This window comes from Camelina sativa, chromosome 3, assembly GCF_000633955.1.
Source record: "Camelina sativa cultivar DH55 chromosome 3, Cs, whole genome shotgun sequence".
Lineage (NCBI taxonomy): Eukaryota > Viridiplantae > Streptophyta > Magnoliopsida > Brassicales > Brassicaceae > Camelina > Camelina sativa.
The window spans coordinates 17176282-17189749 of record NC_025687.1 but is presented as its reverse complement, the minus strand read 5'-3'; the positions used below and the strand labels follow the sequence as shown (position 1 = coordinate 17189749).

The window sequence follows — 13468 nt, the reverse complement described above, 5'->3', positions numbered from 1 at the left end:
ATATAATTTCAAGATTAAAAGATAAATCTATATAAATGTCGTACTTTATTTTACTAATCTATATATAACATATATTGTCTAGTGTCGCAATAATTTTGTCGACAATCTTCTTACCTTTTATCTTTAAAGAGTTCTTCCATATTCATATTTCATGAAAACATAATTTTAAAAGTTCTAACGTCAATGTCGATCGCGACATTATTATAGAGACCATTTAAACATATCAATATTCTATATTAAATGCAAATGTACAAAGTTTTGAACAGTTTTAGTGTTATATCGCTACAATGAGGTTGTCCAAATGCATCATCTGCCATAATATAATTTTCGACTAAGTCAAAATGCTTAAATGATGAAACGTTTAAACCCTACAATGAATATCTATTCACTAATCCAAGTTACATATTTTTCTAAAATCTCATATGTTATTTGTAGATGTTAATTTTGTGATGCAACATCATCTTCGTCTTCTCAAAAAAGAAACATAGTGTACTTTAAATATGTTGTTTTTACTAATGTTTTGGGTTAAAAGCATTTGATAATATATATACATATATATATGTTATATTTTTTATATATGTTTTATATCATGTTATAAAACTGTAGCTCCAGTTGATAATATACTTTATGGGATATGCTACGCAAATCACATGCCACTTTTTGTAACGGCTTACATATCATTTTTTCTATATTTCCTCACCATTGATTTTGTTTTCTAGATAGATTATTTTTTCAAAAAAAAATTTCGTAGTTTTCCCAAAAAAAAGTGCGCCATTTACAATATCTTTGTATTAGATCAAAATTTTTAAGTTAAGTTAAGTTAAGTAATTATTTTTTTCTGTCATATAAGTAAAAATTCAATAATAAATCTTTATGGTATATGTTTTTTAGAAACTAATATTTCACTTCAATTTTCTTTTCATGTTTAGATTTTTATAAATACAATTACATAACTTGTTTTTTTACTTCACCATGCATTAAAATCTTACTTACATTCTAAAACTTATTAACCCATTCTAAATTTTGGAATATAATTATTTTTGGTTATAATTTTAATAATAACATTATTACTAAAACAAATTTGTAGTATTATTTTTACTATTTTAAAATTTTCATTTATTTTACTTAATTTATTTTAGATAGTTATTATTTTTATTATTTACTAAAAAATATATTATTGTTTGTACTATTTTAAAATTAAATTAAATTTAGTGAATTCGTTTTATATTTATTTTTTATTATTATTAATTATAAGTAATAAATATGCAATGAATAGATATTAAAAATAATATTTTTTTAATGCAAAGTTAACTTTATATATATAGATTCGAGTACTATTTTGAAAAAAAGGCCTACCGAAGTATTGAAGTTTCAGTTGTCGTACCAGGGTATAATGGTCTTTCAACATTCGGTATTTTCGATAGCAAAATAAAATGAGCTATATAAATCGGAAAAAAAAACCCTAGCTTTGGCTGTTGAATCTATATTCACTGAAGAGAGAAAGCTTGAAGACGGCGATAGAGCTTCATCTTTTCTCAGACACCCTCTTCTCTTCAAATCAAAATGGTAATGATGCTTTACGCTTCCCGATTCTCTCATCTTATTATCTTCCCCAACAACTACTGGCTCTCAGATTTGTAACTTTTGATTTCCTGATTCCTATCGATTTTAGATTTACACTCAAGTTTAGAAGTAGGATTTGTGTTAATTTCATGATTCGAAGAACCAAATCTGTCTTTCATTGGAGATATTGTAAATCTGTTCTGATGGGTTTGTGATTTTTGTTGTTACTGTGTGTGTAGTCTCTGGTTGCAAATGAGGAGTTCCAGCACATTCTGCGTGTGCTCAACACTAACGTTGATGGAAAGCAGAAGATTATGTTTGCACTTACCTCTATCAAGGGTATTGGAAGGAGATTGGCCAACATTGTCTGCAAGAAAGCCGATGTCGACATGAACAAGAGGTATTCATTGGATTGAAATTAGCACTTCTTTTTGCATAGACCAGATTAGTTTATGTATGAGTAGCTAGTGTTGTTGTAGCTTCAGCCAATAGTTGTTGAGCTTATATTTTTTAAGTATTCTTGTGTGTCCCTATTTGCAATTCGTGTTTTACGAGTGGATTGTTGTCTAATTTTGTTATATCAATTCTTCAGGGCTGGTGAGTTATCTGCAGCTGAGATTGACAACCTCATGAACATTGTTGCAAACCCAAGACAGTTCAAGATTCCAGACTGGTTCTTGAACAGACAGAAAGACTACAAGGATGGTAAGTACTCTCAAGTTGTCTCCAATGCCCTTGACATGAAGCTCAGGGATGATCTTGAACGTCTCAAGAAAATCAGGTAAAACTCAATACTGATCCCGTTCATTGTATACGTGAGACCGACCATTTGCTTCTTTGATTTTATCTAAATTGGTGGGTTTCTTGTTTTCTTCACAATGAGCAGAAACCACCGTGGTCTGAGACATTACTGGGGTCTCCGTGTCCGTGGACAACACACCAAGACAACTGGTCGCAGAGGAAAGACTGTTGGTGTGTCGAAGAAGCGTTAAGCCAATGTTGCTAGTTGCAGCTGGATTGGATCTTTGATAAAGACCGATTTTTAAGTTTTGTTATTCGTACGATTTTGCACGACTCAGTTTTGCGTCTTTTATAAGAGATCTTCACTACTATTTTATTACCATTTTGTTCCTGGATCTTTATGTCACTTTTCTAGTTACATGATGTTGGCATATTTAAATGTTTTCTTTAGCAAAAATTTGATTTATCGCATTATTAGAAATTCTAGTACTACTGTGGAACATGGGAGTACTTGGATGGTTCTATCAGCCAAAACTAATGGATGTTACTATCGTGGTACTAAAGCGTATAACGTTGGAACAAAAGAGTCTGAAGAGATCGACTGCTACTGATAATCTCTGTTATCCCATCTGTTAGTGTAGAACTAGCAATCCTTCCTGGTCTGGTAGCTTAAATTTTCTCAGCATCCTCCCTTTCTTGGATCAAGTTTTGGTTTCATTCTCTTGCATTTTCAACCAGCAGCTCTGAAACCTCTATATCTACATGCTGATATTCAGACAGATGAAATGTTATTTTTTCAGGACAATAATCTGAGGGTTTAGGTGGTTTGTCTGATAAGGATCAAAACAGACAAGAGTATTCTCCATTGTCCACCAATTTGGCACACATAAGAGCCTGCAGCATGTATGATTATCGGCAATAAATACCCCAAAATAATAAAATGAATGTCTAATTGCAATATGGAAAGCTGTGAGTTGATGTAACTTGATTCCCCCAAAAAGCATTACAAAAATCCCAATCGTCTCTGTATGAAAAAAAAAAAAAAAACGCCTTTTTCGTACCCAACCAAAATTAACACAAGAATGATAAATTAAGCTAAAAAGAACCACTCAAAACAGAGACGTAACTATGTGGTTTTCCTGATAATTTACTACTTGCTACTAGGCTTTGTCTTCGTTGTCGTCAGAATCCGAAGCAGCTCCAAGTTTCTGTTGACGGGTCGTTGGAAGAGAATAGCTTCGTCGCTCTTTGCCTCCAGGCTTCGAGGAGGCATTACCGTACCAGATCATACCAAGTACTGCAATTATCATTCCGACAACCACGTGCAAGTTTAGACCTTCTCTACCAAAGAAGAAGAAGCCCATTACTAACACCAGGATCGTCTTCATATGTCCCAGAACTTGGAATGATACCGCCGTGAATCTTCCGATGCAGATGAACTGACTTAGGTTGGTTCCTACCGCTATTGTGCACGACAGGGTTATAAATAGCTGCAAAATTCAAGAACGTGAATGGGTTTATACCATGTAGGTAACAGCACAGTTTGGCCTTAAGCATAGAGAAACAGTTTGTTAGTTAACTAAGAAGCAGGCATTATAACAAGCTAGATTCGTATAGTATCTGCTCGACTGCTGACTCTAAACAAGGTTGGTACCAAACAACGAAAACACAAGAATACTATCCCATTCAAACTGCACAAAATTTATAGGCAGTGACATGGTGATGTGATTTTGCTCTTGTGAGAAGAGGAAAGTTAAATCTAAATTAATGAGACTACGGGATGGAACTTATTGAGGTTTTTGGTGCTTACCACGGAAACCAAGTTGTAATCGTACATGTCTACTCTTTTTTCTGTCAACCAATAATCAAGAAACGGGCCAACTACAAGCAATGTTGCGGCTTGGGCTGGAGCGGTATGTCCCAATAGGTTGAACGAGTTTAGTGAGTACTTGCGCTGAAGGTAATGTACATACTACATCATGTAAAAACCAAGCCAATATTTAGTTCTGTGTTAAACAAAAAAACGATAGATAGGAACAGATTTGATAAATACTGATAACTATCGGATCGAGTATTAAAACGGAAAAATCCATATGTTACTTCATAAGAGCACGGATGCTTTAAGAACACTTACGTATTGTTGCAGAGCAGTACTCCACACAGCAACAACAGCGGCTACAAATCCTTTAGTGTTTACACTGACATCAGTAACAGTGCAAACACCAACACCAACAAGAACCAGTCCTATGCTAAGCTTTGTGTCTCTGGAGTAACGGATCTTATCGAAAACCATTTCCAACAAGCAGGATACAGGTATCATACTGAGCTTAGCAATCTGACACACACAAAAAACAGAACACAACGAAATAAAAATTAGATTATTTTCTTTGCGCAATTGCATAGATACAGAGCTAAGATAGTATTAATCACCTGATAAAAACCGACAGAGTTCCACATAAGGCTGACATTCATTCCAACAATCGAGAAATTTGCAAACAGAATAAACCTCAAAAGTTCCGTAAACGGAAGATGAGAAGGCTGAATGTAACCAAGACATCTTAAAACAATCGTCATCAGAGTTGTTGTAGCGAAATGTAAACCAGTTAAGGTTGTAGCTGCAGCGAGTTTTGCAACACAATTAAGAACATCTTCAGGATTAAAAGAAAAGAAAAAAAACATAAGAGCAATAGAGACCTTACCAAAGCTATAACCATAAGTCGCCATTAAAGCTTTATTAACAATGATGATACCAACAGAAGTGACGACATTGAACATCCAAGCAGCAGCATCTACTGCTGCCTTCTTATCAGCTTTACTCACAGGAGCCATTTCTATCTCTCTCTTCCTCAATCAGCAAAATTCTCTATTTCTTCAATCTCCCATTCTCCAGAGACACACTTTCCTCACAGAGATATAATTTCCATAAGAAAACGGATCGAGAGTTATGAAGAAATTATATAATCGATTTCGATAAAAGCGTAAAACAAAGAACTGGACTCAACAAACTCATTGAGTTCGATCGCGATCGCGTAATCAACAGTAAACTTGAATGTAACACGATTCGATTTCAGATCGGATCCGGCGCCGGAGATTGGAATCGGAACAAACTTATCATAAGATCTCTAAGATCATATATCAATCAAATCTGAGGGGAGAGGAAACAGATTCAAGAGAGAAGAAGGAGAATACGAGAATACGGCGTGGAGTTTACCTAGAGAGGAGAGAAACGCAAGAAGAGAGGAAATCGGAAATGAATCGTGTGGAGGTGATCGGAGCACCTGCGCTGTCGACGGCGAACAAATCGGAGTGAGTCTGTAAGGTAATCTGAAAAAGGCAGTTGGGAAGCGTAGGGCTCGTGGAGAGCGAGAAGAGTAGTTGTAGTCAGCTCCAGCAAATTCGTTGTTGTTATTTTGTTTTAATATATATTTTTTTTCAATTTAAATATAACAAATTTTATTCTTATATAGCACATGACCATATTTTGAGTCTTTTCTTTTTAATCAACTAAAATTTTATCCATCAACTTGATTGCACACAGAAGGAAAATACAAAACCCAAACAAGAAAAGCTAAAGCTGCTAGACAAAGTAAAACTTCATTGAGTCAAGACAGAGTTTAAACCGTATAAAGAAAAAAAAGACAATAAAAACACACAAAGCAGACCAACTCATACGTAAAACGAAAGAGAATGAACTCATAAAATAAACACAAAAACAACTAATTAGCTTTTATCAAATATAAATAAGAACTCTATTCTATTTTTTCGAAAAAAATAAAGCGCAATAAGAACTCTATTCTATTTTTTCGAAAAAAATAAAGCGTAATAAGAACTCTATCCTAATTAGCTTGTAGATTGTTGTATGCTTATATTGAATCTCTGGGTCGAGAATAAGATTTTCTTCAATCACGCATGAATTAGTGTTCTTGGATAAATTAGGGTTCTTGGATAAATGCCAAATTAGTATTATTTGAATCAATAGGTAGGTTATTTATTTGTTAGTAGTCATGAATTTGATTTTGGTTTCTTTGTATTGTAAATTCTAGAATTTGATTTTGTTGTCTCAGTTTGTTTGATTTTGTTGTGTCAGTTTGTTTGATTTTGTATCGAATTTACTTTAAGCTGTCTATGTATTGTGTTTGAATTTGTCTTGAATTTGATTATGTTATCTCCATTTTCTTTTGTTTATTTGATTGGTTAGCTTATTGTACAAATATAACTCACAATTTTTTTTGTGGAATTTTGTTGCAGCTTGGTTCTACTACAATTGTAGTAAAGACTAACGAATGGATTGTGCTTGCTGTTAAGAGGCATATCACTTCACCGTTGCTGACTTGCTGGTATGGTTTTTAACATTGAATTCTCTAGTTAGTGTCATTGTGGATTAGGTGAAGACTTAATTATTTTTGGGTGATAAATACTTTGACATTGACATTTAGCTGCATTGAGTATCAAGTGGTTATTAGTGTGTATGCACAATGTCTTTTCTGTGATAAATGTTGTGTAGTTTGGTGATTTGTTAAGCCGTTAGTATGTCATTGGTAGCTAAAACCACTAACCAACACTTAAAGAATAGACCTCTTGTTATATACTTGTATCTTTTTTGCTCATTCTTTCTTCTCCTAACAACCACCAAAAACATTATTTTTGCTCTTTATTTCTTCTCTTAACAACCACCAGTATCTATGAATGGATCCTTCTAATCCATTTAGTTTATCTTTAGGGTTTTAAAACCTATTAACTAGCCAACCGTATGAAAGTGTGTCGCCTAGTGTAGCTCTTCCATCTTCACAACTCCCTATCTTTCCTTTCCGGTGGACTGATGCTCCAAGCCAAGGTGAAAACACACCTGAAGACAGAAAAGGAAGGCGGAATTGGTCACCCACAGAAGATGTCATGCTCATAAGTTCTTGGTTAAACACAAGCAACGTCCCAATGGTTGCAAATGATCAAAAGGGTGGGACCTTTTGGAAACACATTGCAGCTTACTTTGCTGAAAGTCCTCAGCTTGTTGGTATGCAAAAGAGAGAGGTTGGTCACTATAAGCAAAGGTGGGGGAAGATGAACGACCAAGTGTGCAAGTTTGTTGGCTGCTTACAGGCTGCAACCAAGCAAAAGTCAAGTGGCCAAAATGAAAATGATGTCATGAAGCTTGCTAACCAAATCTACCATTATGATCACAAGGTCAAGTTCACACTTGAGCATTGTTGGAGGGAGCTGCGCCATGATCAAAAATGGTGTGCATCTTATACGACAGTGGGCTTGTCAAAAAGAAGAAAGGTTGACGATGGGTTTCAAGCTTCAGGACAATCAACAAACACCAATACAATTAGCCATGGTGATGAAGCAATGGCTCGTCCTCTTGGTGTTAATGCCTCAAAGGCCAAAGGTAAAAGGACTAGCAAAGCCATGGAAGGAGAGAACAAGAGTTTGATAGTGTTGAATGAGGTGTGGGAGATAAAGCAGAAGGACCATGAATTGAGTAAGAAGGATTATGCATTTTGGATTCTTCTTGCAAAAACAGAGCCACTTAGTGATATAGAATTGGCTTTGAAGAACAAGTTAATCACTGACATGTTGTCAAATGCTTAAATTGTGTTTAAGTTTATGTTTAAGGTTATGTTTCAGTTTCTTGTTTAAGTTTGACATTTTTGGGTGATAAATGCTTTGACATTGACATTAACACAGTTTTTTTTTTTGTGTTTGTGTTTCAGTTTTTTGCAATCTGTGTGTAATGTGTAAGTGTTTATGTAGTTTGTTTTTGCCTTTTTTCTTGACTTGGATCAATGATATTTTTTGTTTGTGTTAATTGTTGAATGAATTAGTTTACTTAAGTTTGTTTATGTCTTTTATTTCTTGAATCACCTCAATGATGCCTTTTTGTTTGTGTTAAATGTTAATGCTTGAATGAATCAGTTTCTTTGAATCAGTTGTGTAATTGTGTGAAGGTTGTTTGTTTCTGTTCTCATTTGCAGGCAAAGTATTCACAGACCTCTCACAATGTTGGACTCAAAGTAGTATTCACATTTGTAGTGAAAGTTTGTTGGTCGAAGCAGAAGTTAGACAGAGCCAAAAATTAAGTGTGGTTTTCTTTTTTTTTGTTTTGTTAATAAACTGTAGTATTTTGGAGTGAGCTGCAAATTTAATTGTGTTACAAGTTTTAATTTTTCAAAACTTTAAATTTTTAGAACTTCATAGTTATACTTATACCATTGAACTATCAAAATTTTCATAAATCTCTTTAGTATCTAACTTTTGGTTTTGTATTTTTTTTCTTGTTTTTAATAATATTTTTAGAACTTAATAGTTATAACCGTTGGAGATGGTCTAAATTAATATTCCAGGAAAACATGTCTTAGCGGCAGATCCACACATATATTCATTAATTATATAACCATTGGAGATGGTCTAAATTAATATTCCAGGAAAACATGTCTTAGCCGCAGATCCACACATATATTCATTAATCATAACTTCTCTATAAAAGCGAATCCCAAGATCATAACTTTTATAAATTAATATATATATATATATATATCCAAATTTTTAAAAGAAAAATTCATCATTTTAAATTTGTTTTTTTCTAAAAATACTACACTTTAATTTTTTTTTCTAAAAATACCACAAAAGTTTTTTTTCCAAAAAATATCACATACAAAAAAATTAAGTATGTAGAATTTAATTCAATTATGAGGTATTTTTGGAAAAAATTACATTTTAGTGGTATTTTTGGAAAAAAAAACTAAATTGTGGTATTTTTGGAATAAAAACATATTTTAGTGGTATTTATGACAATTGCCCATTATTTTTCTAGGTTTTAGTTGATAAATTTAAATTCAGACTTATTATAAAATATAATTGTGATTAATCCATCACAAGACACTTGTTCATGTAATATTACATAACTTACCACTTGTCATTACCAAGTGAATAAGTGTGTGACTTATGTCTTTTGTAGTACACTATAAATAAAGAGTTGTGTAAGAAGAGTAAAATACATAAGTTGTCTTCGATCAAATAAGCTTCCCAATCTCTCTCACTCTCATGCATCCTCCCTCTCTCTCTTTCTTATTTCTTGTTCTCTATTCATAATACTACAAACACATATAAGTGTTTTGTAGTTATAATTCACAACACGTTATCAGCACGATGTCTTTACCGCTGGAGCTATTACAAGGTAAGTAAATCTATATTATTTTCATATCTGTTTATAGAACATAAATATTATAGACTTTGTGAAATTATGTCATTTTCTGGATTGATCGTCATAAGTTGTAAGTGTTGCCTCCTTTATGATCAAATCTATAGCTAAATCATATCTGGATAGATCGTTAGATATATGGTAGGCTCTGCCTCATTCACGATCAAATAAAAGCTATCTCTTTTGCGGATAGATAGATCGTTATATATGGTAAGCTTTGCCTCCTTTACGATCATATATAAAACTATATAATATTTGGATTGATCATTTGATATGGTAGGCTTCGCCCCTCCATCACGATCTAACAAAAGGCAATGTCCTTTCCGAAAAGTTCGGTTTTTGTCTTCTATACGATCAAATATAAGGATATGTCATTTCCGGACTGATCGTTATACATATAGAGGTTCTCCCTCATTTATGATCAAATAAAAAACTTCGTCTTTTTTGGATTGATCGTTATATATGATAGGCTCTGCCTACTCTACGATCAAAGAAAAACTATTTCTATTAAATTCTTATATATAAGGCTATAACTCTTATTTTATTTTCTGACTTTATAGTTTGTTTATTTAATTTGTTTATTCGTAAAGAATAATTATATGTGTTATGTAAGATTTAAAGAGAATGAAATGTCTTTATAATCAAAAATATATATCTCTTATGAGAATATATAAAGCACGTGTACATATATTTTATACAGTGCAAAAGTAATTGGAAGGTTTAGATGAGCTAGTCTCTCGACTTCCAAAGACATCAGATTCATAATTATCGATGTCTAGCATTCTTCAAAGTCTCAAAAAAACTCATGGAGTTTCAAAGACATTTTGTCTTAGTAAAATTATTATGTTGAGACTACAAACAAATATGGTATCGTAAAATCGACTATATTGAAGACACGCATGTATATGATTATATCATGCAAAAACAAAGATGGCAAAATGATAGTAAATATGAAATTTTCTAACGCTTCAAGCATAGCATTACCGGTCAAGCCATCCCGGTCAATCAATGATACTGAAAATCAATGAGAATTTGTTTGGAGAAATAAAGGTTCTTTCATGCCTCCACGAAGTTAGGAGCACTGCACTTCATTCATCTTTCAGGTAATATCTAATTTATTTAAGTTTATTTAAATTATTTAAATTTCTATTTATTGTTTATGGAGTTGATGGTTATATACCTCCTCCTTGATTCTGTAGTAGGCTATGCCTCCAGAATCATATAATGTTGGCCCATTCACCATCCTTTTGGATTAACAAGCTCATTGTATATATATGATGGTTTGATTTCTTTAATAAATCTCCAAATTATACCCCAAATATAACCGATCTAATAATAAGATTCGGTCAAAGGTGAACAGACATAAAAGTCATCATCTTGAGAGGGGGTAATACTAATCTCACATCTTATAAGGATCTATGATAATAAACATAACTGAAATCGGTATGTTGTTGATTCTAAAGTGGGATTCAGTACGAGACGAATGAACTCTAAGAGTTATCATCTCGAGGGGGAGAATTAAAGGAATCCCACATCGATAATAAGTTGATAAACTTTGGTGAATTTGACACCCCAGAGCGATATAACTTTGGTGAAATCATATCCTTTAGTTTATCACATATATATGTCGCATGTGATAAAGTGGAACATATGTGATGTTCAACTTAAATGAGCTATGATGAATCATTTATAGTGCAACTCCAAAAGATTGCAAAATGGTTCTTGGTGATTTAATCTCCATGTTAAAACATGGAACATGCAGTTTTGCATATAGTCAATATTATATATGAGACCAACAATTTATAAAGAAATATTTCTTCCATGTTATATATTCATGGTTGGAAATTAATTATCTCTTATTTTGAATCTTTTGGGTGTGTGATATATATTGTAAATGCTCCTCCACACACATAAAAATATCATCCATAGAGGATGAAATATATAGATGTGGGAGATGAGTCTCCGCTCTAATAATAAAAAGTCATCTTATGAGAGATGCGCCTATTGCAAGATTTGCATATCATCAAGTTGGATGATAAAATTCTTCATCATTATGGGAGAATCATCAAATAGTTTTGGATCTTTGAACAAATAAATATAATGAATATGAACTTGAAAGCTCAAAAGTTCAAAAGATCACTATTCAAAATATATATTGCAAATCAAATGCAAAAAGCTGATGGATGAGATTTCACATAATAATTGATCCTCACATAAATGAATATGAACTTGTAGGTCTGAGAAATCTCACATCCCAGCTAAAAATGTTCCAATAAAAATATGTCTCTAGCGGATGACATACTAAGTCTATGACAAATAAGAAACGTGATAGACTTCTTTGGTTCCTAAGATAAAATCTTCGAAAAGAAAAAGGAGCAAATTGAAAGAGGATTATACTCTCAAAGGAGGAGCAAATGAACTCTTAAATAGGAGTAGATCTCTTTAAGAAGATCTAATAGACTCCTAGAGAGAAGCAAATAGACTCCTAAAGAGGAGCAAGATACTTCTCAAGAGGAGTAGAGAAACCAATTGATATGGTTAATAACGAAATCAGGTACCTGAATAAAATTATTTATAGAATGATTAAAGAGATCTCGATTAACCATGTCATTACAGGAAATATGGAACCAAAGACATAATGTCGACAATAAAAATATTATATCGCGCAATGTGATTAGTGAGGATCATAAATCTCCGCTTTGTGAGCGTATAGATATATATTGGCCAATAAAGACGTAATCAAGTCTATATTAAACTCGTATGAAAGACGAGTAATTTTTGGACTAGTGGTCTAAGTATCAAAATGGAATAATGATATATAACAAAATGGTGTGTCGCGCCATGTTTTGTTAAAGTACCCTATATCAATCAAAATTGATGTTATATGATGACTTGAAATACATCTCATGGGATGCTTGAAGAGCTTATCCCCAAAGATATATGATATCATAATTATGTTCTCGAAAACTCATTGATGATCATCAAAACCCTTAAAGGGTTATACCAATAACATCTTTCGGGGATAAGCTTGAATAAAAGATCTTGTAAACATCTTTAGAAATAGATGTTATACCAATAACTTCTAAAGGAAGTCATATATATATATATAGTCATTTAAGATCATGTATAAATACTGGCGAGCATTTATATATCTTATGAATTGTGCATAGCATTTTTTACTAATCTATTTGTAGCATATAACTCTTTCTCTATGAGTAGATTTTGAGATGAGTTAAAATGTATCTTCTCTTGCAAAGGTGTGATTAAATTGGGATTATTATATTTTAGAAACCCCGAGTTTGGTTTTGTTGTTTTTGCAGATGGAAGATTTATATCAGATCTATATAAAGATATATAGCAAAACAACGACTTTGTGACGTTTTAGTGACAGACTTTGGTCTTCGCTTATTCAAGTAATGCCAAAATAATTGTGCTTCATATGCCATATCGAGAATCCATAATGGCTCAGATGATGCCCAAACGCAAACCAATAGTTACATGCCTAAGACTGGAGCCTCGTAACATGTTGGCGAAGAACTTCGAACTGAGGGTTCGATCAACATCAACTAGTTAATGATTGTTGAGACCCATTAGCAAGAGGCAACCAAAAGGCAACAACACTGTTTGAAGACTCTGTTGCAAATGTCGCCCAAATCAAAGGAAGCTACACAAAGAGCGACAAAACAAGACATATTCCTCTCTTACACTCAAGAACTCGAGCAAAAGAAGGAAGTTGATATCCAACATATCCAACTATTCACAAAGGCGCTTCCGACTACCACATTCAGAAAGCATATTCACAGTATTGGAATGCGTCATCTCTGAGATTTATGAAAAAAGATTATACATATCTTTTGAAGGGGAGATTACGTTACTATACTCTTTTTCCCTTGTCATGGTTTTTTTTATCCCAATGGGTTTTTCCATGACAAGGTTTTTAATGAGGTAGTACGTAACTCAATGGTG

At 33.0% G+C, this 13468-nt stretch overlaps 3 protein-coding genes across 4 annotated transcripts; 2 read left to right on the top strand and 1 right to left on the bottom strand.

The window, feature by feature from the left end:
• On the top strand, positions 1456–2745 carry LOC104777397 (40S ribosomal protein S18). The gene is made up of 4 exons (XM_010501641.2): positions 1456–1566; positions 1803–1963; positions 2156–2344; positions 2450–2745. The coding sequence occupies exons 1-4, from the start codon at positions 1564–1566 to the stop codon at positions 2553–2555; spliced, it is 459 nt and encodes a 152-aa protein (XP_010499943.1). The 5' UTR covers positions 1456–1563; the 3' UTR covers positions 2556–2745.
• On the bottom strand, positions 3238–5711 carry LOC104777396 (UDP-galactose transporter 2). Of its 2 annotated transcripts, XM_010501639.2 has the most exons (6): positions 5516–5711; positions 5004–5201; positions 4735–4919; positions 4439–4639; positions 4115–4276; positions 3465–3794 (listed from the first exon to the last, which is right to left on the bottom strand). In XM_010501639.2, exons 2-6 carry the CDS (start codon positions 5131–5133, stop codon positions 3465–3467), a joined length of 1008 nt encoding a protein of 335 aa, XP_010499941.1. In that variant the 5' UTR covers positions 5134–5201; positions 5516–5711. The 2 variants fall into 2 exon arrangements, with proteins under 2 accessions (XP_019099364.1, XP_010499941.1); XM_019243819.1 differs by lacking the exon at positions 5516–5711 and having other exon boundaries at positions 3238–3794; positions 5004–5133.
• Positions 7237–7893, top strand: LOC104779069 (glutathione S-transferase T3-like). The gene has a single exon (XM_010503462.1). It carries the CDS (start codon positions 7237–7239, stop codon positions 7891–7893), a length of 657 nt encoding a protein of 218 aa, XP_010501764.1.

Bases quoted from the DNA above. Each gene is read 5' to 3' on its own strand.
- LOC104777397 (XM_010501641.2), top strand. The intron at 1,964-2,155 runs GTATTCATTGGA...TCAATTCTTCAG, and splicing joins GATGTCGACATGAACAAGAG to GGCTGGTGAGTTATCTGCAG. The intron at 2,345-2,449 runs GTAAAACTCAAT...CACAATGAGCAG, and splicing joins GAACGTCTCAAGAAAATCAG to AAACCACCGTGGTCTGAGAC.
- LOC104777396 (XM_010501639.2), bottom strand. From the start codon at position 5,133: ATGGCTCCTGTGAGTAAAGCTGATAAGAAGGCAGCAGTAGATGCTGCT. The intron at 4,640-4,734 runs GTGATTAATACT...TGTGTGTGTCAG, and splicing joins ACTCTGTCGGTTTTTATCAG to ATTGCTAAGCTCAGTATGAT. The intron at 3,795-4,114 runs GTAAGCACCAAA...TGAATTTTGCAG, and splicing joins ATTACAACTTGGTTTCCGTG to CTATTTATAACCCTGTCGTG.
- LOC104779069 (XM_010503462.1), top strand. From the start codon at position 7,237: ATGGTTGCAAATGATCAAAAGGGTGGGACCTTTTGGAAACACATTGCA.